General features: G+C 39.6%; 1 protein-coding gene across 12 annotated transcripts in view; it reads left to right on the top strand.

The window, feature by feature from the left end:
• Positions 1-25869, top strand: part of FHOD3 (formin homology 2 domain containing 3) — a 450149-nt gene that overhangs the window by 386404 nt on the left and 37876 nt on the right. For all 12 annotated transcript variants that reach the window (XM_080379989.1, XM_080379988.1, XM_080379997.1 and 9 more), the window contains 4 exons: positions 5505-5663; positions 12729-12911; positions 18034-18153; positions 18623-18784. In XM_080379989.1, the coding sequence (XP_080236115.1) occupies positions 5505-5663; positions 12729-12911; positions 18034-18153; positions 18623-18784 (624 nt within the window). The remainder of the gene's footprint in view (positions 1-5504; positions 5664-12728; positions 12912-18033; positions 18154-18622; positions 18785-25869) is intronic.

The raw sequence follows: 25869 nt of genomic DNA, 5'->3' as shown, positions 1-25869 counted from the left end.
TTTGCTGATACCCTGTGGGATATAGTGATCTATCATGTGCCCACAGACACCAGTAGGAGGGAATAATTAAATAATGTATTTTCATGTACACATGTATATACATGCATAGACACATACTCTTTTTGAAAACATTTCTTGCAATTTGAATAAATGCTAAGACAACTCATAGATGTGGACCAGAATTTCTGAAAAATATTATATATATGTGTCCTGGACAAAGTCTGTGGCAGCTGAGTGAATCCATTTTAAATACCCAATGCTAAATTCTTGCTGACATAGAAATTACAAAATTGCATCTTACTATTAATGGATTGCCCATTTTTTTCTATACTACTAATGCTGATTGTTCTACAATTTTAAATGCAGGTAGTATTTCTGACTTGGTGCTTATATGTAATTAATTACTTATATGACCACTGGAAAAGTGATTTAAATTTTACTGCTTCCCATATTAATTAAAGCAAGGAGGCGTGTTTTAGACTATGTGCACATCAGACCACAAATCACCTTATCTGGGATGGTAATGGGTTTTAAATAACCTATCTGGACTACCCAGCCTTCAATAGAGGCGACAGAATCTGGCCAATTAAGTCTTGTAAAGACCTAACTTCAGAGATCTTTAGCAACCAGGGACCAGATTAGGAAAGTTAAAGCCCTGACAGAATTCAGTCTGGCCAGGGACATCAAGAGCAACAAGAAAAGCTTCTATAGGTACATTAGTGTTAAAAAGAAGACTAGGGAGAACATTAGCCCTCTCCAGAAGGAAATGGGAGACCTGGTTACCCAGGATACGGAGAAAGCTGAGGTACTCAATTACTTTTTTGCCTCAGTCTTCATTGGCAAATGTTCCAGCCACATCATCCAAGTCACAGAAGGCAAAGGCAGGGACAGAGAGAATGAAGAACCACCCATGAAGAAGATCAGATTCAAGAACATCTAAAGAACCTGAAAATGCACAAGCCCATGGGACCTGATGAGATGCATCCATGGATCCCAAGGGAACTGGTAGATGAAGTGGCTAAGCCACTGTCCATCATATTCAAGAAGTCATGGCAGTCTGGTGAAGTTCCCACTGACTGGAAAAGGGGAAACATAACCCCCATTTTTAAAAAGGGAAATAAGGAAGACTCAGGATTCTACAGGCCAGTCAGTCTCACCTCTGTGGTCACCAAGATCATGGAGCAGATTCTTCTGGAAACTATGGAGTTTCCATAGGCACATGGAGAATAAGGAGGCGATTGGTAACAGTCAGCACGGCTTCACTAAGGGCAGTCGTGCATGGATGGAACAGTCAGTGGATAAGGAATTGGCTGGATGGTCACACTCAAAGAGTTGCAGTCAACACTTCAATGTCCAAGTGGAAACCAGCCACGACTGATATTCCTCAGGGGTTGGTATTGGAAATGGTGCTGTTTAACATCTTTTTCAGCCACATGGACAGCATGATTGAGTGCTCCCTCAGCAAGTTTATTGATGACACCAAGCTGTGTGGTGCAGTCGACACACTGGAGGGAAGGGATGCTATCCAGAGGGACCCTGGTAGGTGTGAGAGGTGGGCCTGTGCAAACCTCATGAAATTGAACAAGTCCAAGTGCAGGGTCCTGCACGTGGGTTGGGGCAATCCCAAGCAGAAACGCAGGCCAGGCTTTGTGGAGAACAGGTTAAAAGCAGCCCTGAGGAGGAGGACCTGGGGGTCTTGGGGAATGAGAAGCTCATTGTAGCCCAGGAATGTGTGCTTGCTGCCCAGAAAGCCAACCAAATCCTGGGCTACATCAGCAAATGCATGGCCAGCAGGATGAGGGAGGTGATTCTCCCCCTCTGCTCTGCTCTCATGAGACCCCACCTGCAGTATTGCATGCAGCTCCGGGGCCCCCAACATAAAAAGGGCATGGACCTGTTGGAGTAAGTGTAGAGGAGTTCCATGAAGATGACCAGAGAGCTGGAGCACCTCTTCTATGAAGACAAGCTGAGAGAGTTGGGCTCGTTCAGCCCAGAGAAGAGAAGGCTCCAGGGAGACCTTGTAGCTGCCTTCCACTACCTAGAGGGGACCTACCAGAAAGCTGGAGAGGGACTTTTTACAAGGTCAGGTAGTGATAGGACAAGGGAGAATGGCTTTAAGCTGACAGAGGGTAGATTTAGATTAGATATAAGGAAGAAATTCTTTACTGTGAGTTTGGTGAGGCACTGGAACAGGTTTCCAGAGAAGCTGTGGATGCCCCATCCCTGGCAGTGTTCAAGGCCAGGCTGGATGGGGCTTTGAGCAACCTGGTCTAGTGGAAGGTGCCTCTGCCCATGGCAGGGGGGTTGGAACTGGCTGATCTTTAAGCACCCTTCCAACACAAACCATTCTATGATTCCACAGTTCTAAATTCACTGTAATTGTTAATACACTGCAGGTACATTTGTTTCCCACAAATTATACCACCTGATATATTTGTATTTTCTAATTAATTTTGGTTTTATGTTTAATAATATTCAGAAGTTCAGGGCTTATGTTACATACTGACACATTAAAATATGAAACCAAGTGCACTAGTGCACTGTTCCCTAAAGCATTTGAAGTCATTCTCTGTGAAGGAACTTAAAAAGCACAGTCTGAAGTCACCTAATAATGTAATAGAAATTAATAATTGTAGCTTATTTTAACAGTCATACATTTACACATGTGCAATTTCATGGCTGATAAAAAGCAATTTTTTTCCTCGCAGTAGGGTAATGAAGTTCAGAGTAGTAAAATCTTTCTGTCTTCTTCATCCTTTTATTTATTTGGAAAGGATTTCTTTGTAGCTCAGCTGTTGTTCGCAGAATGGATTTAAAATCTCTTCTGCCCCTGTTTTTTAAAAGAATTACTTACCCCAAGATTTTATACCCCATATGCAGCTATAGCTCTGGAAAATACCTACGTGCTTACGTCCCCTTATACAGCTCATATGTCTCTCATAACTTATTGCTAAGGAGCGAGCGCACTGTTGCAATCGCAATCATCTCGGCGGTTAGCATCATATGTCCCCCAAATGAATATGTCTCTCTTGTCAAACTTAGGAGCCTAAAAACAGAGCTGCAGATTTGAGGCTTACTTACCCATACCACATGTGGGAAGCTTAAATTTGTCTCCTTTCCCTCAGCCTTTTCCCTTCTGCATAAATTCTTTGGAGCTGTGTAATTTTGTACTGCGAAGGACCAGGTAAAAAGCGGTGGTTTAAAAAAGGCTTAGTGCGATACAGACTCAAGAGGAAGCAGTCTGTGGTGAAACCTGCTTGGTTTTATGTGGTCTTGGCCACTAACTGTGGTCCTGAAAATGTGATTAATGGCTCTGGAAGTAAAAGTGGCTGCTTTAAAGAAGCTGCATCTCAGGTCCTTCAGGTAGCTCCCCAAGAAAAAGAAGACTCTATTACTCAAAGAAGGGAAAGTTTGAAAGGCTTCAGGGATGCTTTTAAGGCATTAGAGAGCAGTTCTGACAGAAAAGACATACAAAAATTGAAAACATATGTAAAATTTGCTCTCCTAACATGTATCCTGTTTACTGCAAAAACGTTGTTTCTTTTTAAGTTTAAAAAAAACCCCAAAACAACTCATTACTTTTACAGATCATACACATGTGGTAGTCCCCAACTCCTGTGAACTGTATTTGCCTTCAGTCTCATCCGTGCTCAGAAGTTGCATCATACCACATTAATCGTGTTGGTATGAAGAAAGGGCTGTGGTGCCACACACGTACTGGGCAGGCTGCTGGGACCGATGGGCATACCTCTTCCTGTGCAGGCAAGGAACTGAGCTATGCCAGAAAAAGGCGTCTTTGTAATGATACAGCTGCATTCCCATTACAGGCTGGCCCACAGATGGAAATACTTTGATAAAATTGTATTTACTAACTTAGTTCTTCCAACGCAGAAACAGTGTGTAGACCTGGCACTAGGGTATTTTCTGACTCTGTGGCTGTGATGCAGACCCAAAGCAAGCGAAGAACAAAGCTTCATGGTCTAAAAACCAATCCTGAGCACAGACTGAGATTCAGGCAATGAGTATCCTTCTGGACTTCCCCCAAATCAACAAGAGATGCAAGAGACACTACCGCTGTAGACAACGGATGATTCCCTGTTCTGAACAGTTGTATGGACTGCCACATTGCAGCCTGGAAAGAGGAATCCCTTAGTCTTTCTCTTTGCCCCTTTGAGGTGCATCTGTACTAAGGGTGTTGCCAGAGCCACTAACCACAGTCCATGTAACAGGCTCTACAGGGAGGTCAGAGTCCCATCCCTGCAGCCTGCACTGTGCTGAAACACATGTTTATATATAGCAAAGCATCTCTGAGCTTGCTTGCATCAATGTGATGGTCTTCTCCCTACGCTCCTGGGCTTGACAGCATCCTTCAGCCCACCTCTGATAGGGAAAAGGAAGGGGAAACAGAGAAAAGGTGTTTCCAAAAGTTCTTTTGTGTGGAGACGGAGCAAAAACCCCTGCATATGAAGAGCAGAGTCCTCTGCTCTTGCAGCTGCCTGGTATATGGCATATGTAGTTGCCAAAGAAACACCTTCTGGCATGGGATAATGAAAGAGAGGCATCCTGCAGCATAAAAGCAAAGACCACATTCAGCACTGCATTATGCCATATAAATGGTCTGTGAGTCACCTTGCCTAGTTGGTTCACATTTTGCCACTATGAAGATGGGGAGAGAGAGGAAGAAGTTTCTTAGGTCTTCTCTAGAATGGAATTTAAAGCATATGTTGTTAGTTCTTTGTGCTTTCATTATTATTTGTACTGTAGTTTATACTGGAGGTAAAATCCAAAGATCATGTCTAGTCTCAAATAAACTTCGAAAAAGCAGAAGGGTTGAAATTATTCTGCACCTGTGATGGGCTGCATAGACATAGCATGAGCAGCAAGGTAGCATACCCTTCCTCTGTCAGCCACAGGTCAGAAAACCATGCCACTGTCTCCAGAAACACCTCTACAGCTCCTTTGCCAGTGCCAAAATTCTATTTATAACACAGGAGAGTATATGGCAGGCAGGTGGGAACCACCCTGTCTGTTTCTCAGCCAGCCACGCAGGCGAGAGGATCAGTGCCTACTCCAGGCTGACACATCCAAGAGGCAATCGAATCCTGGAGCCCATCAGCTGCCCGGCTGCTGCCCTGCCAGCCCTGCACCAGCTGGCCCTGCCACATGGCAGAGCTCTTGCCTGGCAGAGAGTTTCAGGCTTTTTTCACCAAATCCTGCCCTGAACTGCAGTTTTCCCAGCCCTTATGGGGACTTCTGTGTCTCAGGCTAGCTCTGCTTTACACAGCATCTGAGATTGTGTTCTGCTGTGGTTAAATCCTGGAAGCTCATGCTGATACCAGCAAGGATGTGGTAGAAGAATTCAGCTTTTTGGGGTAACTATAGGTGAATTAGATTTACATTCAGTGTCAGCAACCTTGAGTAGGGGCAGACATAAGTGAAAGGAGTGATATTTTTTTTCTAAAACAGGCTAGAGGAATAATATTCTTGTTCTCTTCTTCACCAAGAAAACTGCTGCAGATGGGAAGCGACAGGAGATCATTGTACTGGACTCAAAACGAAGCAACGCTATTAATATTGGCTTGACTGTGTTGCCTCCTCCCCGCACTATCAAGACTGCTATTTTGAATTTTGATGAATATGCCTTAAACAAGGAAGGAATAGAGGTAAGAAGGAATAGTCAATGTCTTCAAGTCTCTGTTTTCAATGTTTCCTTTTTTTTTTTCAGTGTTGCGCATGGTACAAGCCAGACTTCTTTGGAAAAGAGAAAAGGGGATATATTCTATCATGGCTGTTGAATCTTGTCAAATCAATGCAGTGTGCTCAGAAGCATGTAGAATTCACCCGAAGTTGGGCATGCTCAGTAAACATGGATTCTCTGCTTTCTTTATGTCTAAATTTGATTAACAATGGTGTTAATTGCTGTCAAGATTTTCAGAGTATTATCTGTTCCTCTGAAGCTTGACTGAAATATTGTGAGCAGGAGGAACAGGCAGAGAGTTACTAGAGCTGATGCAACTGGTACAGGGTTTAATAAAGTTCATGCCCAGCTAGCTGTCGGAGCCATTCTAGATTGTATATCTAATGGAAAACAAATACAGTGACTACTTCTGCTCAAAATAGCATTTCTGTGTTACTGTTGTTTGAAGAAAAACAGTTGGTATAAAGATTACAGATGATGTAATTTTTACCATTCCATGTTTGACTCTGCAGATATTCTTACTGAGATCCAAGATGAGCTCTGTTTATTTTTTTTATCAAAACATTTTTCTTCTATGAAGTGTAAAAGAAGCCTGCTGTTCCCCTGATTTTTTTTCATTGTGGTTGTATTAATTGCAAATCTTTTTTAAATAAGCCTGTATCATCTAGTAAGAGTAATCTGCACGGCTACAAATCTCAACCAGGGACTGAGCTGCAGAGGTTGTGTACTGATTCACGGTCACCTTTCAGTAGTTTGGGGCTGTGTTTCATGATTTCTCTCTTTCCACCTTCACTGTGCTGACTACAGAAGAAAATGAGAAAAGCTGGCTGGAATAGAAATGTAGTTGCCAACAGTTACATGTAAAAGAAATACTAAGGCAAAAGATTGTTCTAGCTAAAAGACAAGGCCTGATTTGTCTCTACAAGAATGTTTTCTTTCCAAAGCTATATTAGTTATTTTATAGATATGTATCTAGATAGATAGATAGATATAGATACCTTACTCATATTATGAAGGTGAGAAATCAGGCTAAAAAATTATTTTTTCATGACCCAGCCCAGGTATCCACCACTGAAGTTTGCAGTATTAAGCTTTAAAGTGTTGGAGAGAAAGAAGTACCCCTCCAGCCAAGCTAAACTCACAGACCACCAGTTACACCTCAGTGCTGTAGGCAGTGTTTCTGTAAAAAGTCCAATGTGAAATGGCTGATAAAGAAGGACACACCTTCATTATCTTCCATGCACCATTTCCCTTGAATTGTGTCCTTCTCTGGCATGCTTAACAGAAGTTCAGCTGCTCTGTGCCGCTCACCCTTTCCAGTGCCAACGTTTGTAGCTGGGCTGTCCATCTGCCAGCCACCTGTGGTGTCCACAGTTCTGAGCGCTTTGTACCACCACACCCTCCTTTGGGTGGCCTTTCCATTAGCTGCCAGAAACCCATAATTTCATTTAAAATATGTATGCAGGCAGGTTTCAAACTCAAGAAATCAGAAACCAGGAAATAATACGCTGTTGATATACTTGCCCAGTGCTAAAGAAAATGGGATTTCTGAATTCTGTGTCCACAGCTTTAAGCTAAAGATGTGAGTAATCCTGATGTGATCATTCAGATATTTAAATCAAGAGAAAGGGTAAATGAAGCAGAACCCAGGCACTTTGAGCCTTGAGGGATGAAGCCTTCATTGTTTGGGAAGGATGATGTTCATGGGGAAAAGAGCTTTTTTTCCTCACTGTTCCATATTTATTTACTTCTTATCAGGTAAAACCCTGCACTGAATTCAGATTCCCTTCCCCAATCCCCAAGTTGCAGATTTTTCTTATAGCACATTGTTATAGAGTCAGACAGACATTTATATTGAGCTAGAAGTCTGGGTCAAGCTATGCAGAATTGGCCAAGAGGTGCACAGAGAGATACAGAAATGAATCATTTTGAGTCCCACTGTTTTCAGCAGAGCCCTGCCTCAGTTTTCCATACTGCCCCTTTGATCTACAGTGCAGACAAGCTTTGTTTCCTATTTCTGTTCTCCCCTGTATCCATCTGTTCATTGGCTTTAGTCTTAGAGTTAGCCTGGAGGGAAGAGGGGTTGTCTTTTCAGTCAAGATTTTTAGAAAGTTTACTGGGGCTCATATCTATGGTACCTAAATATTAGGAATTATTTGGTAGTGATGATGCATGAATAAGTAATAGTGTAAGCATCAGCTTCATTTATATAAAAGACAGAAAATAAACCAAATTATTTGTTATATAGTGACCCACTAAAAGCTCCACTGTTGTCCTACATCCTGCTGAATGATGCTTTATTTGTGACATGTAACTCTTGTTAGTAATCCATGCTTTGGTTTTTTACTTCAAATATGTAACTAAGGAGAAAAAAATCACAAAATATTTTAAAGCCCAAGTATTTATTCTACCTAAGTATGTTACGTATTTTTAGGCCATGTGTTTGAAGTGGTTAGGTACCCCCGAGCTGTTAAAAAGGGCAGAAAATGGGGACATACTGCTAGAAAGTCAGATTTAGTTCATTTAGTATGCAGAGCAGGCCCTGTTAGAAACGTATTTTCGAAGGAATGCACAATATGTGTCTGCAAGCATGTGTCAATCCAACTAAAAAAAAATTTGCCACCTTATGTTTGCCAAAGTGGTTGTGTTTTCCTTTCTTTGAAAGCTTGGCATTTATTGTGTTCAAACAACTTGGAGCTCGCTGCAGGATAAAGAACTGCCTGCTTAGCATGGATGAGGACATTCTGTGAGCTAAGCAAAAGAGGCGACCTTAAAATCCTGGCACCCAATTTTTATGAAGTGTATCATGGGCAACTACAAGAATAGAGTCTACCAAACCAGTCCTTGGTGCTTGTCTTTAGTAAAGGAAATCAGTGGGTCCCTCTGTAGAGTGCTGCTCAGTAAGTGACCCCAGCTCAAAATCAAATTATACCACACAGTATGATTAATTTAGCAGAGTAATGGGGTAATGCTGTGAGAAAGTTAAGGTGGGTTGCTTTGTGCTTTACAATATAGCCATGTGATGCTACACAATATTGATTGCATTGGTAGGTATGGCTTTTAGTAAAACTACTTGAAATGAAAAAACTCTGCAGGTATGCTAAGCCCTCCATACCCACGTTTGTTAAGTAATTTGAAATCCAGGGGTCTGGAGTGGCTAGGTAGCCCTGTGATGTAAAAAGGGGTAAGATATGAGAACCTGTTGTTAAAAAGGTAGATGATGACATGTATAAACAAACACCAAATTTGAATTTTGGAAACTATCAATGCTAACAAACAGCAATGGCTGTCAGTTCCCAGTTTACAGGGATGGCTATCAGTCATTTTAGAGGAAGTCCCTTCTCAGAACTGGATCATTTTTGGAAGACTTGAAATAAAACTAGTGCAGGCGGCTTCACTTGCTGTGGAGTCCTGACCTTCATATGCTTTTCTATTTTGTTAGAGTTTCTGCAGGTAATGCAAACCATCAATGTGCCTTATTAATATCTGCCTGGAAAGCTGAAGTGTGAGAGCCTTTTTGGAGCTGAATTGTCTGCTGAGGCCTGTCAAATATCCAATGAAATAGCCACTAATGTGTATTTGGTTGTACAGCTTACGAATTAGTGGGCCTGGAGCCACAGAAAGCTTTGGACCCAACAACAACCAGATGTTTAGTTTACCAATTTTTTCAGGCTCCCATTCACCTGGTAAAATCAGCTGAACAGAAATATGAAAACCCAGGCACCCCTGCAACCACGGCACCACTGAGAAGCCCCATTATCTCTTCAAAGAGATAACTTAAGCACCTAATTTCTGCAGAGGCTCCAGGCTACTTGCAGTCCCTGGTTAGGTGCTTCCTTGTGTCCTAGACGGAGGCCTATAACCCTCAGGCATATGGGGTTTATAAATTTTGCCCTGTGAGTCTTGTAAGGCTTTCCTCTTAGAAATTTTTGGAGGTCATACATCAGGACAGCTGAGTCCAGGAAATAGGCAGTTTGATCCCTTCGCTGAAAGTTCAAGTGAGTGGCTGGGTCCAGCAGTTCAGGAGCAGAATAATGAGGATCCATTATTTCAGGTGAACAGGATCTCCAAAAATTACTTCTTCTCCATGAAAAGATTTCTGCACTGCTTTTCTACAGTATATCAGTCTCTGGCCCAAATATTTATGTGAGAATGCATAAAGGTGAAATATATGTATCACACATGTTAAAGGATATGAACTCAGGGTTTGTTGATAACCAGTTCTTCTTTAATAGACCTGAAGAAAGCCATAGTGGGGAGAGCATTACAAACTACTGGTTAGATTCAAAGCTATTTGTGATTTAATAGTCACATCAAGTGCCAGTAACCTTCTGCCCTGCTGTGTATTTATGCTACTTTTACTGTCAGTGGTTTAAAAAAAAAATAATAAAAATAATAATAAACTGGCAAATGGTGTGCTCATCAGATTCCAGTGCTGAACAAACGGCTCAGATTAATCATAGAGTGGAAAACAAGAGTAGAAGCATGTTACCAGTTGCTCAAGGGCACTCCAAGGATGATGACCAGCAGGGTCAGAATTACTTGCCCGAGCGGATTAGAAGTGCCGGTGAGTAGATGGTTGCTATGGGGGCAGTTGCACCCTAGATGGTGTGAGACCTGCCAGCAGCTCTGGTCCTGTTGAGGCAGGGCTTTCAGCAGTGGGGTGATCCTTGGCAGCTGGCACCACAAGTACAGGCTGCTTCGCTTGGCATTCTCTGTTTCATATACATATGTACACAGCACAGCAGCCTTGCAGCGCTTGGACTCTGATGCTTTTTGTCGGCTACATCTGGCTTGTGATGTTTACATAAAGCACAAGGAGGAGGAGAGTCCCTTTGGAAATAAAGCTTACTCTTTATTGCTCTCTTTAAAATGCCCAAAAGCAGTACAGAATCTCTGGAGTGAAGGCCCTGCATCACCACAAAATACTTGTGGGATCCCTGGGTAGCTGCCAAAAGTCCTAGTTATTTGTAGGAGGCAATTGAGAATACTGCTGAAGTGTTAGCCTTCAAAAATGCACCAGAAGCGTTTTTACATCCATCACATGGTTACTGCTGAACTCTCCATGTATGGATGTTCACATGAGCCTATTTGCAAGCTGCCCTGGCTCAGCTGAGGGAGTGTTGGCTTCTTCTTGTTGTTGAAGAGAGGACTAGGCACTAGGAGGCCTGACTTCTTCAAAGGACACTCTGCAAAACACCTTTTCTTATGCGTTTCAGACTTGGTCTCTTTTTTTATGATGAGTATTGCTTAAGGACTGAGAAATGCCTTGAAGCAGCTACTTATAAATCTAGTATGATGTTAGATATGACCTAAGTTTCAATGTGTGTGTATGGATGGGTGGGTGGGTGAACAGACGGATGGATGGATGGATAGCCCATCTCAAAATCAATACACAAATGTTATCAATCAGAACAAGCGTACATCACGAGATTTTCCAAACAGTCATTGACAGGGGAATTAAAAGCATCAGAATGTATTGATGGATTTTCCTCCTCAGCTTTTTTCCTTAGGATATTGGTTTATTAAGGTAGAATCTTGCAGTGTCCAGGTAAGGAGGCTTTTTTGGTGGGTTTTTTTTTTAACTGAAAGGCAGAGCCAACATCAACAGAAAGAAATGCTGCTTAATTTATGTTTATGGAACTCAGCATAAGAAGGTGGACAGCAATACAAATGCTGTGGCTGAAATTAAGTCCCAGTTCAACAAACAGAATATTACTTGCTTGCTTAACTTTTGTTCTTTGCCTGATTGACCAGGAAAAGTCCCTTATTCTCCACACTTATCTCCAGCGCTGTACAAGCAGGCAGATGAATTATCGGTACTGGAAGTGGGCAGTTGTGCTACTTTGATGAATGGGCTATGTCCAGCACTGCAACAAAGCTGTAGTTTGGATTGGCAGGTCTGATAGCTCTTTGGCTTTATTTTTATTATTCTCTCCTCCCCTCCAAAACAGCCTCTATCATTATAGAAGACTACAGCAAGAACATGTCATTTCTCAGATGAATAAACTAAGTGGTCTTGAAAATCTACTGCTTTGTTTTAATAGGCATTGATCAGCAGGGTAAAGACCTAAACTTATCTGATGCCTTTATGTTGCTTTGCTTTTCTTTCTGATTTTAAAATACATTTATTATGTTACAACTAATTAAGAAGCAGTACTTTGAGAAGGAAAGCTGCCACATGTAAACAAACATGAAAAATCCAAGAATTAAAGGCAAAATGGAAATGTTTTGAGCCATACCAATGGCAGAAACTGGAAATATTGAGTTCCATTTTATCAATATTTTAGTCTTTTCAGATCAAAAGAGAAAAAAGCCACATGTTATACAATGCATAACTCAACTTTAAATTCAGTGCCTGTTCCTTCTGGGACAACTTCCTGGGAAGTTGTTTTCAGTTTGGGTGAAATTTTTCAGAGTAACCTAATAAGCTGCAATAGTTGTTAAGTTTCATGAAAAACAAAAAAGATTGAACAAAAAGTAATAAATTATGAGAACAGCAAGGGAGTAGGGTCCTCAAGTTATTTCTGTATATCTTCAAGTACCCTGGAAGATCCATAGATATTGAGGTTAGAAGGACCTTATTATCTAGTCTGACCTCTAAATCACAGGCCACACAACTGCCCTGCTTCTACCCTCACTGCCACATGTAACTTGCAGAAAGATGGTTGGTTTTCACTCAGGTATATGAAAGATGAGGAGAGCTGTCCTAACCCATCTCCCTGTGTCTCCTTCAGTGTTTCATCCTATGATTAACCCTATCTACTGAGTACAAATTTTAAAAAAGAAGAGGCAAAGAGGCATTTTAATACAGATGTGTTTTTCAACAGACTGCGTACGCTTGAGATAGCAGACCTTGCTTTGCTTTCTTGTGCAGTGGGTTAATTCTTCGTTAGTACAGAGCTGTCCTGATTTACCAGCCAGGGAGTTGAGGACTTCTACTGTTGCAGCTGTGAAGTCACCCCACGTCCAACCCTTGCATGCCTCTCAACCCTGCTGCTGACACTTGCCTTTTTGTCTCCCTTTGCAGAAAATCCTGACCATGATCCCAACTGAGGAGGAGAAGCAAAAGATCCAGGAGGCACAGCTGGCAAACCCTGATGTTCCCCTGGGCAGCGCCGAGCAGTTCCTTCTCACCCTCTCCTCCATCAGCGAACTCTCTGCCAGGCTCCAGCTGTGGGCTTTCAGGATGGATTATGAGATAGTGGAAAAGGTGAGAGGGAAAGCAGGGAGGCAGGGGTGGAGACTCTTCTGAGGCTTTGCTTAATCTTTGCCTGACCTTATTATTACATGAGCATATGTTTTGAGGAAAGGGTAAACGGGTCACTTTTGTTTCAGTGGCCAACCAGGAAACAGCTAAAATGATCCTTCATAATCTGTTCCTTCTATAAAAGAAAATTAGAGATTATGCCTTACTTCCTTTTAATTAGTTGGTAATGAACTGAAACAAAGAGGAGGGCTAAATCCTTACCACATCTTCTCCAGATGTTGTTATTCAGGAAATTCTTACTTCAGACCAGTAAGGTTTTTCTTTGGATAGAGACTGAATTAGGACTACAGCATTCAATCTTATATCATAAAATGAGAATATTGATCTTACATCCATCTGAACAAAGAAAAACACCATCCATTAAGGGTTTTTTTCTGTCTGTAACTCTCAAAATTACAAACAAAAGATAAGACATCCTTCAGGGGTGTTCTGTTCAGTTCAGTCCCAGACAGTTGTTGCCACCTTCGTCATGGATGGCATTTATTCAGAGAACACTGTAATTGGGTTGTCTGTCAGGAATGATGGATCACAGGCAGAAATTTCAAAATGACAGCATGTAATTTTGGTGCATAGGTGAAACAGAATGGAACTGTGTAGGTGATTGCAGCTACTTGCTGACTTTCACAAGCTCTTCCAGGAATCTCAGTGCAGGAACATTCTTTTGGTGCATACTTCATACATTGCTCTTCAAGCAGCTCTCTCCTGCAAATATGAATTTTGTATGTGTGTCTGTGCACATACATATATATTAAAAAATTGGTATAACTTCATGTGATACAGATTCTGAGAAGACAGACATACTTCTGAGAATGCCTTACGTTTACCTAGCCATTGATATTTAACAAGTTATACAACAGTGGATTGATTTGCAGGTGATACTGACAAGATTACTCAACCTCTGCTTAATTTCCTTAGATTTTAGGAAATGCAATCGCACTCATATTCAGGACTTTTTAGATTGTGACATTTTAGTCTTAGACATTTCCATTTCTGACTTGTAAAAGACAAATTAGTTTTATCTGGTCTGATATACTTTTTTGCCAGTTTTGCGTTTGTTTTGGGGGGTTTGGGGTGGTGTTGTGTTTGTTTGTTTCTTTGCTATGATACAGCTATTTATTCTGCTTTGAAGTTACTGCAAGGCTAAATTGTTCCTTTCATGTAAACTGAATTAGCTCTAGCTGTTAATCTACCTGTATACTTAGAATTTCTAGCCAATCAAAAAGTAACATGTGAAGCACTGCTAAAAGCTAAAGAAATCCTGATAGTTTTCTTGTTGCTTATCCTATAATGTTTATGCCACAAAGTTAATAAATTGCCAGGTAAAATCCATATAGAATGGATGCTAGTATGAAATGTCTCACATCCAAAATTACTCAAAGAAGCAAGAGCTGGAGTGAAGATAGGACCAATATTTTTATTTCTGTTGAAAGGTATATAGGCCTAAGTACTGTACTTACCATAAAATGGTACAGGAAATAACATATGATAACTCATAAAATTAGAGGAGCACGTGATAAGAAGCCTATCATAGATAGGACAGACAGCCTGGGTCGTAGTTGGGTGAAGAGAAAAATATGGTATCAGACATCAGAGGTACAAGAGAGAAAAAGCAGTTGGGTCTCTCCAGTAAGAAAAGGTTGAAGTCAGAGTTTAAGTTCCAGATGACCCATGAACATAAGTGTTATATAGATTGAGATAAGATACCATGAGCATATTCAGTTAAGAAAATAAGTAGTTTGTGTTAGCAATTATGTTAATAGAGTCTCATGACCTGTTAACATTCTTCTGTTCTTGAAATTATGTTTTTGTAGAAGATTGTTCTGCAAATGGGCAAACCCTTCATGAAACTTAGGTGCCAAATCACTTACCTCCACAGTTTTTGTCATTTTTTTTGTCCAGCACTTGCTTGATCTTTTAAAAATCTGGTTTAAAATTAGGACAACTCACAACAGTTTAGAATGGACTCATTTATCAAGTCACAAATATATTTTCTGTAAGAAATGAATGAACCTTACTGTTATTTCCAGGAGGCTGGAAGTTTTATATGGTTCATTATATTAATAGAGTGAAATACCTGAGTTATGGAAGTAAGGTTGGAAGTCTCATTCATGAGACTCTTTTGCTAATCAACCAAGAACAGTTTTGCCTAAGTAGGTCCTAGCTTCAGCTCTGACAACCTGAAAGAAAAACAGCACAAAATTGTTCCAGAAAAGGGTTAAGTGAGATATTGTTCATGTTTGTAGAAAAGCTTTCCAGGCATAATGAAGGAAGTCATCTTTCTCAAATTGAATTTGATTAACTAAAGCAAGCCAGGGTACAGCTGTAGGGAATAGCCTCAGACTGTGAGGGGCTGAACTGGGTGAATGAATACTCATTCTTTGCTCCTTACAGGGAAGGGGAAAAAAAAAAGAAAAAAAAAAAAAAAAGAGAGAGAGAAAAAGGAAAACTCTTTCCAAATTATCTGTTTGATACTGTGTATACTGTTTTGAAATGTTAACATGTGTCTAAGGTACTGTATGCCTACTGAAGGTCATCAGTGGAACAATAATTTTCCTCACCTTTATTTTGGTATCATATTTTAAAGGCACAGACAAAAGAGGCAGAGTTTCAACTTTAAGTCTTCATTTTCAGACTTGATTGCTCTGAAAGATTACAGTGTGTTACTACTAGTTCTTTGTACTGAACTATTTATGATTCAGATGCTGTCAAATTTCATTATCTCAAAGGGAGTTTAAAGGTCTTAGAAAGAGGAATAGAATCTTTAGCTGTCCTAAATCAGATTATTTTTTTTCTTCAGGTCACGGTGGGCAAATATATCCTTATTGCTGACAACTTTAAAGGATCATAAATGAATATAAGCAGGTGTAGAAATGAGAAAAGTAGAACTGGTAAAGAAAGGGGCTTGCTTCAGTTTCTCTTCCAAGCAGAAAGATTAGTCCTGACTGTAGTCTCCCTGGTGGCAATGTGCTAGAGAAATAAGTGTTCAAAGAGGTTGAACTTTTGAGTAGTGCTTAAATGGTCTGAAAATTTTACATCACAGCTTTTTAAGTTTTACAATATGATCCTGATACTTTCTGTTGTTTAAAAGGGTATGATACTTTATGCAGGCCAGTCTTGATTAAATGTGAATATGGCAAATTACAGTTTGCTCATATCAAAGTTCCCATCTCAACCAAGTTTTTACCCTTCCCAGAAAAGCATGCATGTGGACTTGTACAGTGCAGTAAACTAAATTTATTACCAGTGTATCAGACTGGTAACAATGCATATGCCGATAAACTGTACAGGACGTGTGCTTTGTCATCCCGTGTCCCAGGACCATTGGATTCATTACACATAAGGTTGAGTTCATTTGTGCATGTCTGTCAAACAATATATCAGACATTATTAAATGTCTCACAGCCAGAAATTCTGGACGGATCCTCAAATTTCATTCAAGTGTAATTTTAGGTGAAAAATAAAAACATGGTAAATAAGGATACATGATATTTAAGGTTAGGAGGTAGCTTTAAATTATGTATCTGCCCTCTTTAAATAGAAGGTGAGTTTTATGTGAAGCAAGAATAGGTATTTCATCTGATTATACAGGATCTAGCACAGTTTTTTTGTTTTTTAATAGTACAATAAAATAAAAAATAATGAATAATTATAAATGTGTATTATACACAAGTCTAAGAAGGGCTACAGTGTGGCCTGCTTTTGAAGCCTTTGATTCTGCCTTTTTATTCACCTTCAGAATGTATTAATTTAACCTTTTAGAAATTATTTTTAGCAGGTTGCAAGTAATATAGTTCAAAAACCTGTGTTTTAAGCAGATGCAGAGCAGTTTGATTCATCCCCATAATGCAACCAAACTATATCAACCCTGACTTTAAAGCAATTCAAAGAATTCTGTGCAGCAGTTTATTGATCAAGTTTAATTTGATAAAGTCTTGATTTATTTACAACCTCTCCTCTGATGTATTAATTACTTTGTTCACAATGTGATCTCTTATTTTGTCTTGAATTTGCTATATTCTTTTCTTTCAAAGAGATGAATGGTTCTGTAGTGACTAGAAATGTATGTTTCCTTCATCTTTATACTCTTATTTCTGGTGAAATTTCACTACGTTTGTTGAATAACCCATTGTATTTCTCCAAGAAAGTGAGGTTCTCAACTATTTTGCCTCTTGGTCTAAAATAACAGCTTAAGTTTGGCTTATTGGCTCATAAAGAGCATAATTATTTAGGGAAAGAATGCTGCTCATGGATGCTTAGGGTGGCATTTGGAGATAGAAATAATGTGAACTGTTACTGTGCATACAAAATAAATAATCCTGGGCCTCACACAAAGACATAGAAATAAGCTCCTTCAACTCAATTACCCTCACTCTCTTCCTTTGAACTCTCTGGTGTAGTTCACTTCCTGAGGTAATGGAACAGAATTTATGTTTTCAAGCCTTATCAGTTTACATACCTATAGTCAGATAACATGTGTGGATGCAAGATGCATTACATTAAAAGATTAAAATGAGAACACTTGTAAAGCTTGATGTTTACAGTGGGGGTGGGGGTTTCAGTTTTAAAGCCACACAAGGACAAAACCATATCTAAAGCTCAGAGGTGGCCATCACTTGAAGAAAGTTTTAGGGTCGGGCTACAAATGTCAAGTCAGCCAGGGTTCTAAATTTTTTTTGTTTGTTTTTCAAAGATTAGGAAAATTAGTTATAAGAAGCTTTTTTAACAGTTGGGGCAGGGAGATGTTCATGCATCTAACTCAAATGCAGCAGTCCCTTCTCTGATTGTCTCCTGTTTGAAAAGAGAATAATCCCCAGGACAACTAAGGCAATTACATACATAAAGAAGCAACATTAGGAAAGAATTTTATGTAATTTTTTTTTGCTGTCCTTACATGTGATTTATTAGCTGGAACATGGAAGAAAGCCAGCACACATGGCCAGTTTGCACTCTATGAGATGCCAGTTCAGGAACTTTTTGTAGTAATTAATCTAAACCATAGAACTAAAAACTTAAAGCTCTATAGCCAACTGCAGCCTTCACTTTCTTGTTTCTGTTCTCATGGCAGGAAGTTGCAGAACCACTTCTAGACCTGAAGGAAGGAATGGACCAGCTGGAGCACAATAAAACTTTGGGATTTATCCTTTCTACTCTACTAGCCATTGGAAACTTTCTGAATGGAACCAACGTAAGCCTGATGTCCCAGCATTTCCCCTGCAGGTTTTTCCTTCAAAAAAAGAAGTCAAAACCATTATGACAATTGTAACCCTATATTTATTTTGTACCAGAAGAGTAATTTAGAAAACAGAACCTACTTTTCCTTTTTATTGTATGTCAGGGTGCTTTTTGCCTCTTTCATCATAACCTGTAGAAAACACGGAGCTAGGAACTCGTCTGCAGTAACTCCCTTGAGTTTAGTGCCAACGCTCCCCATTCAAATTGTGAGAACTGTGTCATGAGCCATTTCACTGCAGGTGGACTGATTTAAGGCCTACTCCTCAGCAAGTTAAAAACAAATAAAAGCAATGTTTCTTCTCCTGTAGGATTCTTCTTTTTTCCCCTCTGCCCCTACTTGGTAATCATTTTTGTCTACTAATCTGCATGGGAAGGAGTAAACATTTTAATTTTTATTTTGTTCCCTTTTTTCCACCTTATAGGCCAAAGCTTTTGAGTTGAGCTACCTCGAGAAGGTTCCAGAAGTCAAGGACACGGTGCACAAGCAGTCACTCCTGCACCACGTCTGCACTATGGTGGTGGAAAAGTTCCCAGACAGCACTGATCTTTATTCAGAGATTGGGGCCATCACTAGGTCAGCCAAGGTATGTCTAGTGGGTAAATTCTATATGTGTTTCTAAAAACTCTCTTCAAAATTAAATATTTAAGATTATGTTTTACTCTTTTATTTTATTCCCCTCTGGACACAGCACTTTTTATGAATGTGCCTTCACAGTGTCATTCCCACTGAATTTCAAAGGTGCTAGTACTCTCTCTTCTGAGCTTTATCTTTTGTCTGTCAGGTGGTTTCCTCATCAATGCACTAATAGGCAGCCACGTTATGACAGCCATTTTAATGTTATATACATTATTAATGTATATAACTATTAGGGATTATTTTCACTTTAAAATGTTATTTGAGCAATATCTTCAAATATATTTATTCTGTGGTAGGGGGGAATCTCTTTTTAAGGTAGACGACTGATGGTATTTTAAGGGGAATGGTTGGAATGAACTTTTTTGGTAATAAAGTTGTTCCAAAATGAAAGCGTCCCTGAAATATTTTGTTTACCTCCTTTTCTGTCCTCCTCCTGAAAACAACTCTGACGATTAGGAGTTAGGAAGATAAATAGAAATAAAGGAAACTTGTGACAGCACCTCTTTTTAATAAATGGTGATCCCTTGACTAATGCATAGGTCTGGAGAGTGGCTCAATTTGGCATGCAGATTATTTATTACTGCTGCTAGCAGGCATGATAGAAACACTGTAAGCTCAGTCTTGGATCTCACAGAGTATGAGATTTCATGGATGACCCTTAAAAAAAGTACATTATTGATTAATAGAGTAAACATGACGGACTATCACCAGGAGATAAAAACCATGAAAATTCTGGTTTAGAGTTATGTCTTGTGAAAATGGTAATAATTACAGCAGATAATACTAGTATCTGTCTAGTCCGGTGTCTTGATTCAGACAGTGGCCAATATCAGCTGCTTGAGAGGAGAGCACAAGAAGCTTTGAAGGAGAAGGAAAGTCTCTCCTAGAAAAAATCTGGTTTTGTTTCATAAGCCATAATACTCATTATATGTGTCAAAAAGAGGAATGATTTCTTTTCCAAAAGCCACCTTATGTGGGTATTGGCGGGGGGACGGATGGACAGACACACCCTGTATAATACAATTTCCTTTAAATTGCAAAAATCAAATCTTAGGTTTGCTCCTAGCATAGTTCTTATAACAATTAATTCATAATCTAATTTTGTCTGCTGTTGGTTGAATTTGCTAATTTCAGGATTTACTGTCTGAATATATTCAACACTCAAAACTTTTCTTCACCTCTCTATTTCATAGAATAACTTATGTTAGAAAGGACCTCTGAAGATCATCTGGTCCATCACCCTTTTCAGTGCAAGACCAAATTAAACCAGGCTGCTCAGATCCTTATCTGAGTCTCAAATAATCTTTCAACTTCTTTTTTTTTTTGAGACCCTTTCCACACTTTTTCTCCGTCTTACATTTTAGAACAGGTTAAACAATAGCAAACAGTGTATTCCAGCCTCTCCTTATAAAAGTTATACACTTATTGGTTCCATTCTGCTTGGGCTATCTTTTGTTAGATGCCCTGATGGTTTATTTGTGATTTGCTAACTTTATGACACCAGTTGTCTTTGGGCAGTTCACAAGAACATCCAGCCAGTTTCCTGAGCTGATCGGAGAATTCAGCACTCAGCCAGATGCCGAAGGAGCCCGATGTTGCGGGCACGTGTCCACTTCATTGCGATGTAGTAATGACCATGATCTGCTGAAGGAGATTTACTGCTTTCTTTCAAACCCCTATTAATCTTAAATCAGGACTAATTGATTGATTTCTTGCCATCTGTAGATTTTACCCTCTTGATTTGCTTCCTTTTTTCTAGATAATTTTGAAATACAAAGTACAAACCATGAGGCATCTGCTGTTAACCCTGTTGTCAGATAAGAATCAATATATATTCCTTCTTTTGTTCTCTTAGCCTCACACTTCGTAGGTGGCCTCCCATGAAGCTCTTATAAAAATTTGGAAAGTATAATTGTCTTTACTTGCTCATATCTGTCCAGTATTTTATAAACATATTCAAATGTAGTGGTTATTTTTTATGTCTTTAATTTCCTCTTACTCATTCTTTCAGCCAGGCTATCAGGTACAGTAACAAAGCTTGGAGCTCTACAGTTGTCTGAATCAGCCTTGCTGCTATTTTAAAGATAGATGAAACTTTTGCTATCCTCGGATTCTTTAGGATACTTAGTGTGGTGAAAGCATACTCATTTTAGCCAGTGCTTCCAGAGCTTTTTTTATTTTAATTGCTGTCAGAATTACTGTCTTCTGCTTGTTAACATCTTTGTAAGTTATCATCCTCCTCCAACGGATTGGGTTCTGCTGGCAGATATTTGAGCCTTGCTGTTAGTTCATGTTTGTTAAAAAATAAAAGCAGGTACAGGAATAGGTTTCTCCCCAACATCTTCTATAGTGAAGTTACATGAAAAGAAGTCACCTTGCTTCCCTTCCCTAACTTTTGTCATCCTCAGTTTCTTTCATCCCTAGTGATCCAGGACCTCCTACATGTTTTCATTTTTTTGGATACCATAAAGGAATTTGTGGCTTTTGTTTTATATCCTTAGATATTTGCTCTTTGGATTCCATCTCTGTTCTCTTATATTTCCTCTTGCATAGCCTATGTTTAGCTCTGTTTTATTGCCTTCACTGAGGTTGGTTTCTCATGTTTGGAAGGTTTTAATTTTTTTGTTGTTTTTTGGTTTTTTTTCCTTTGAGTGAATCTTCATCTCTTAACATTTAGATATACTTGTTTCTCATTTGCTGCTTCTTCTCTGTTAAAAAATTATTTCGCTTTTTTTTAGATTGGGACCAAGTTAATCACTAAAATAAAATTTATGGTGAAAGAGAAAAGCCCTTGTTTTCAAAAATCCACACCACCATGTATGGTGTGCTTTCAAGTGAATCTTCTGTTTTTCAGTCTTAGAAAGTGGAAGAAATTTTAACCTAATGCTGTCACTTATAAAAAATTTTTAGGTCTAAAAGCATGTGAAATTAAACACAGTCTTTCAGTCTGTGGTTTGCTGATCTAGTGGCCCTGCCCAAAGCGGACAAAATTCTGAAAGGGCCAGACAAAATCACATTAAGAGAAATTATAGCCTTAACCTTCCCCGTGACGCCCAAGGTCTCCCTCCTTGGGATGTTCCTGCATGTGTTATACCACTGATGGATTACTGTAACAAGCTCTATTCCCACTTGATCTTAGCTGCCACAAATCAAAGAGTTAGGACATGGAAGCCATCCAAGCTGCCCTCTTCAAGGAAATGTTCACAGACGAGGTGAAATCTTGGTTTAGGAAAGCTGACAGGAAAGGAGAACTAGTATTTCAGTGTGGATTAGGCTGTATTTTGAGCTCCATTTTGTCTACAAACATCTTTCAGAAACCACAAAGGCTAAACAATTTCCATCCTGTAGATAAATAGAGATGCCCCTTCCCCTGAGATGCACATCATATGAGAATTTCCTGAGCCTTAGTCCATGAAAAAAAGCCATAAAGAAAACAGGCTGCCTCACCAGAAAGGAGTTAGAAAGACCAGAAACAAAATGGTATGGTTATTGCAAAACTTGTGGCTTTTTGTTGAAGGACTAAAGTCATAAATCACAAAAAAAGCAGAAACAAGTGAAAAAATGATCAAAAACTAGAATCCTAGATAAATAAAAGTATTCATAGTTGTATAAAAATATATAAGACCATGCAGGGCACTGATTGTCTAGTATTCCATGATTAAAAGCACTTGGTTGTTTGGGGGGTTTTGGTTTTTTTTTTTTTTTTTTGTTTTTGTTTTTTTTTTTTTAAAAAAAAAAAAGCACCATATTTTAGGTTGTTTTTTCACTGGAGTTGTACTAGAACTGATGTACCTAATACTGTTAGACCCCCAGATTTCTATAGATAAATTCAGTATTATTCCTAGAAACTTCCATACCAGTATGGCAAGGAGGGGTTACATCAGCCCTAGTATCTTCTCTGTTAGTGAATAAAAAAATTATTTTTATTACAGACGTTCATCTTCTCTCTCAACCCCATAAATGTTTTTCCCCATGCATCTGAAAGCTGGCCAGCTTCATAAAGTAAATTAGTAATTGTCCTTTTCTCCCCCTAAGTTTAATTTACTTGCAAGATGCCAGACTTCTGGCTGGTTTTTAACCCCCTGCAGCAAGACACTTGGGTTAGTTTTGGATACTAGGCAGCGGAGAAGCAGGCAACTTTTAAAAGTAAGCAATAGGAACTGTTAACAATGCAGGGGAGGGGGCGAGGTTTGCTGGTAGGAAAACACTTAGGATGAGTCAAAGGCGTACACAGGGGAGAAGGAAGCCTGCAGCTGCCCTCCAAGGGACTTGGCAGGGAGGCGTGGGGAGAAAGGAGATGGCTGACACAGAAGCGCTCTTCTGGTGTGCTGTAGCTTCTGCTTGATACCTGGAAAGCAGTGAAAGGAGAAAGAAGAAAAAAAAAAAAAGTAGGGGAGATCATACTACTTCCTGTGCTGCTTCAGTGGGGTTTCTTTTGCCTCTCTTGACAGGAGGTATTTGTGTGCGATTATCATTAAGGTGGGCTTTCCCCATGTTATTTGAAACAAAAATAAATGCCAAAAGTCAAATTATTTTCCAGCAAAAAAAGTGGTTGGGGAATGCAAGGTTTCTTATGGTTGTATCATTCCTCGTGGTGCCTGCAGCTGCTACAGTTCCTGGCACGGGCTAGCAGGAGCAAAGGTAAAGATGGAGCAGGGTAAGGCAGATCCTGCTGGTTGCTGGGCAGACTGGGGCAAGGGGGAAAGATCTTCAGTGGCAAAGGAGACTTTCAGGTTTTGTCTGAAAGACAGCAAATTAAGTTTAGCACATGTGCCTGACAGCACTGTGGTGTTTCAATAACATTCCAGGTGAAATGCTGGCAAGTAGTGTTGCAGGTGCCAGATTACCATCTGAAGGAACCTACATCACCACTTACTGGTATTGCTCCTCTTCATCCCAGATTGTGGGAACTGTCATACAGCATCTGCAAAAAGATCCCATATTAGTGTCTTTATTGTGGATTGTTTAAGGAACTAAAATGCAGTGGAGATGTATATAATTGGGTATGGTCATCTGGTCATACTTCAGTAACCACCCCATCCTTAAATTTTTAATTAGTAGATTGACTCAGGTGCTCTCACTTCCAGAATTATTGTGGCAGAATCCCACCTCTTAGCCTAGAATTACAAATGTCTGGACAGAACCTCCTTTACATTTTGCGTTCTTTTGAGAGCTGCCATCTACTTCACATGTAATATGTGACCAACATCATGCAAGTCAGACTAACATTGGTCTTGGGGTAATTCTTGTGACATTCGGTGACAAGCAAGACAGTGTGGAAATACTGGAGGAGACAGAGTTTTGAACATAGGCCACAGGAGGTCACAGCACTCAGATGACAGTGTGTTTGCAAGGAGCAATTCTCAGAATTTCCTTTGGCACTGAACCAACTCAGGAAAAGAGGAAGATTTCATGTTCCCTGCCAGAACGCATCCCTGTAATAATGTGAGAATGAACGTTCTGACCCTAAATTATAAACAGCTCAGACTAGGCTGTGGTCTGCTGCAGAAACTTTCTTGAACTTTGAAGAAAGAGAGATTTTGTCTGTGATTATGTATATCTTTCTGTGATGTGTATGAAATAGTAGTCACTTTATTTTTAATTTAAGGCAACATTTGTCATTGTGAAAGCATCAGTCTTATAGTTAATGCACCTTCTGGGTAGGATAAAAATTCAGAGATCTAGGTCTTCCTTACAAAATATCTGGATTTTATATGTTCACCACTAAAAGAAACAGGCTGCAGCAATAAACAATAAATATAGTATCAAGCAATAGAAAACTTATACAAGGATACTGAGGCTTCACAACAAGTTTTTCACTGGCCTTCAGAACAAAAATTTTGGGTATTTTACAGGGATTCTGAAAAGAAGTGCATTTTAAGCAGAAACCTCAGCTTTACCAGTTTCCCTTCATTTATTTGTTTTGGGTTTTTTTACTTCAATCCAGTTGTGTCATTTTTGACCCTTTTCAAGGTCTGAATATAAATACAGGAGGTAGGAAACATGAGTATCATCAGGAGCAGCATCTTTGATTTTAAGATGGTTTTGTACCAAGTAGTGGTGGAGCTTGGCCCAGACACTAGAGGAGGTTTAGCTGGAAGAGAAAATGTGTAACGCACTTTCCAGCAGAGGGAATGCTGGAGAAAGATGACCTGCTATCTCACAGGGGCTACAGTTGTTTGCTGTGCAATGCATACATGGAATTGTATATGCTGCCCTAGGGAATACATAGCAGAAGGCGCTTCAGGTTTGAGGCAATGCATTTAATTCCCAATGTCACCTCAAAGCAACCCTTCTTCTCTCTCCCAAAAAATCAGAGTCCAGTTCCTGTGTTGCCATGAGTATTTATGGCCACACAGAGAAATGACATCCCAACCCAAAGACCAGAAAGGCTCCCTGACATGTATTGCCTGAATGACTGAGACATGGTCTAGTATTAATTAGAAAGTTTTTAACTTTTATATGCAGCAGGTGATATTGGAAGTATGGCATGGATTTGAACTTGAAAAAAACAGGCCTTTTAAAGGACCAATGTTCATGGAACCTGTAGGGCAGAGAAGTACGTGCTGAGCTGTTTGGTGGTGGTGGTGGTTTTTGAGTTGGGTGAAAACCAGCGAAAGCAGAAGTAATTTGGGCAGTAGGTGTATCATGCAATATTGAATCCTCAGCCCAATGAAGTGAGAGACTTATTAGAATTCTTTTTTGTGTTGTTTATGGCAGAGTCATCTGTTACTCTAGTGGTAAGCAATAAACAATGATATAAAGTGATTAAAATGAGTCCTGGCATTGCTGACATGTGGTTGGAAGGTTTTATTCTTGGTCTGAGTGTCTTTTGTGCAAAATATGGTGGTGCATTAATTTGAAAAATGTATATTATTTTTATATTTTTAAAGTTGTCCATTAGTGGCTTATAGCCATGGTTTCCTGAATGAGGCAGACCCTGCAGGGCTTGTATCACATAAACTAGTCTTTAAATCCTATTTGGATAGGCTGCCTCTGGCTACTCCACTCTGATGCAAAAGTGTCTACAAA

Source organism: Falco punctatus (genome assembly GCF_963210335.1).
Source record: "Falco punctatus genome assembly, chromosome: 3".
NCBI lineage: Eukaryota > Metazoa > Chordata > Aves > Falconiformes > Falconidae > Falco > Falco punctatus.
This window is presented reverse-complemented; position numbering and strand designations above follow the sequence as displayed.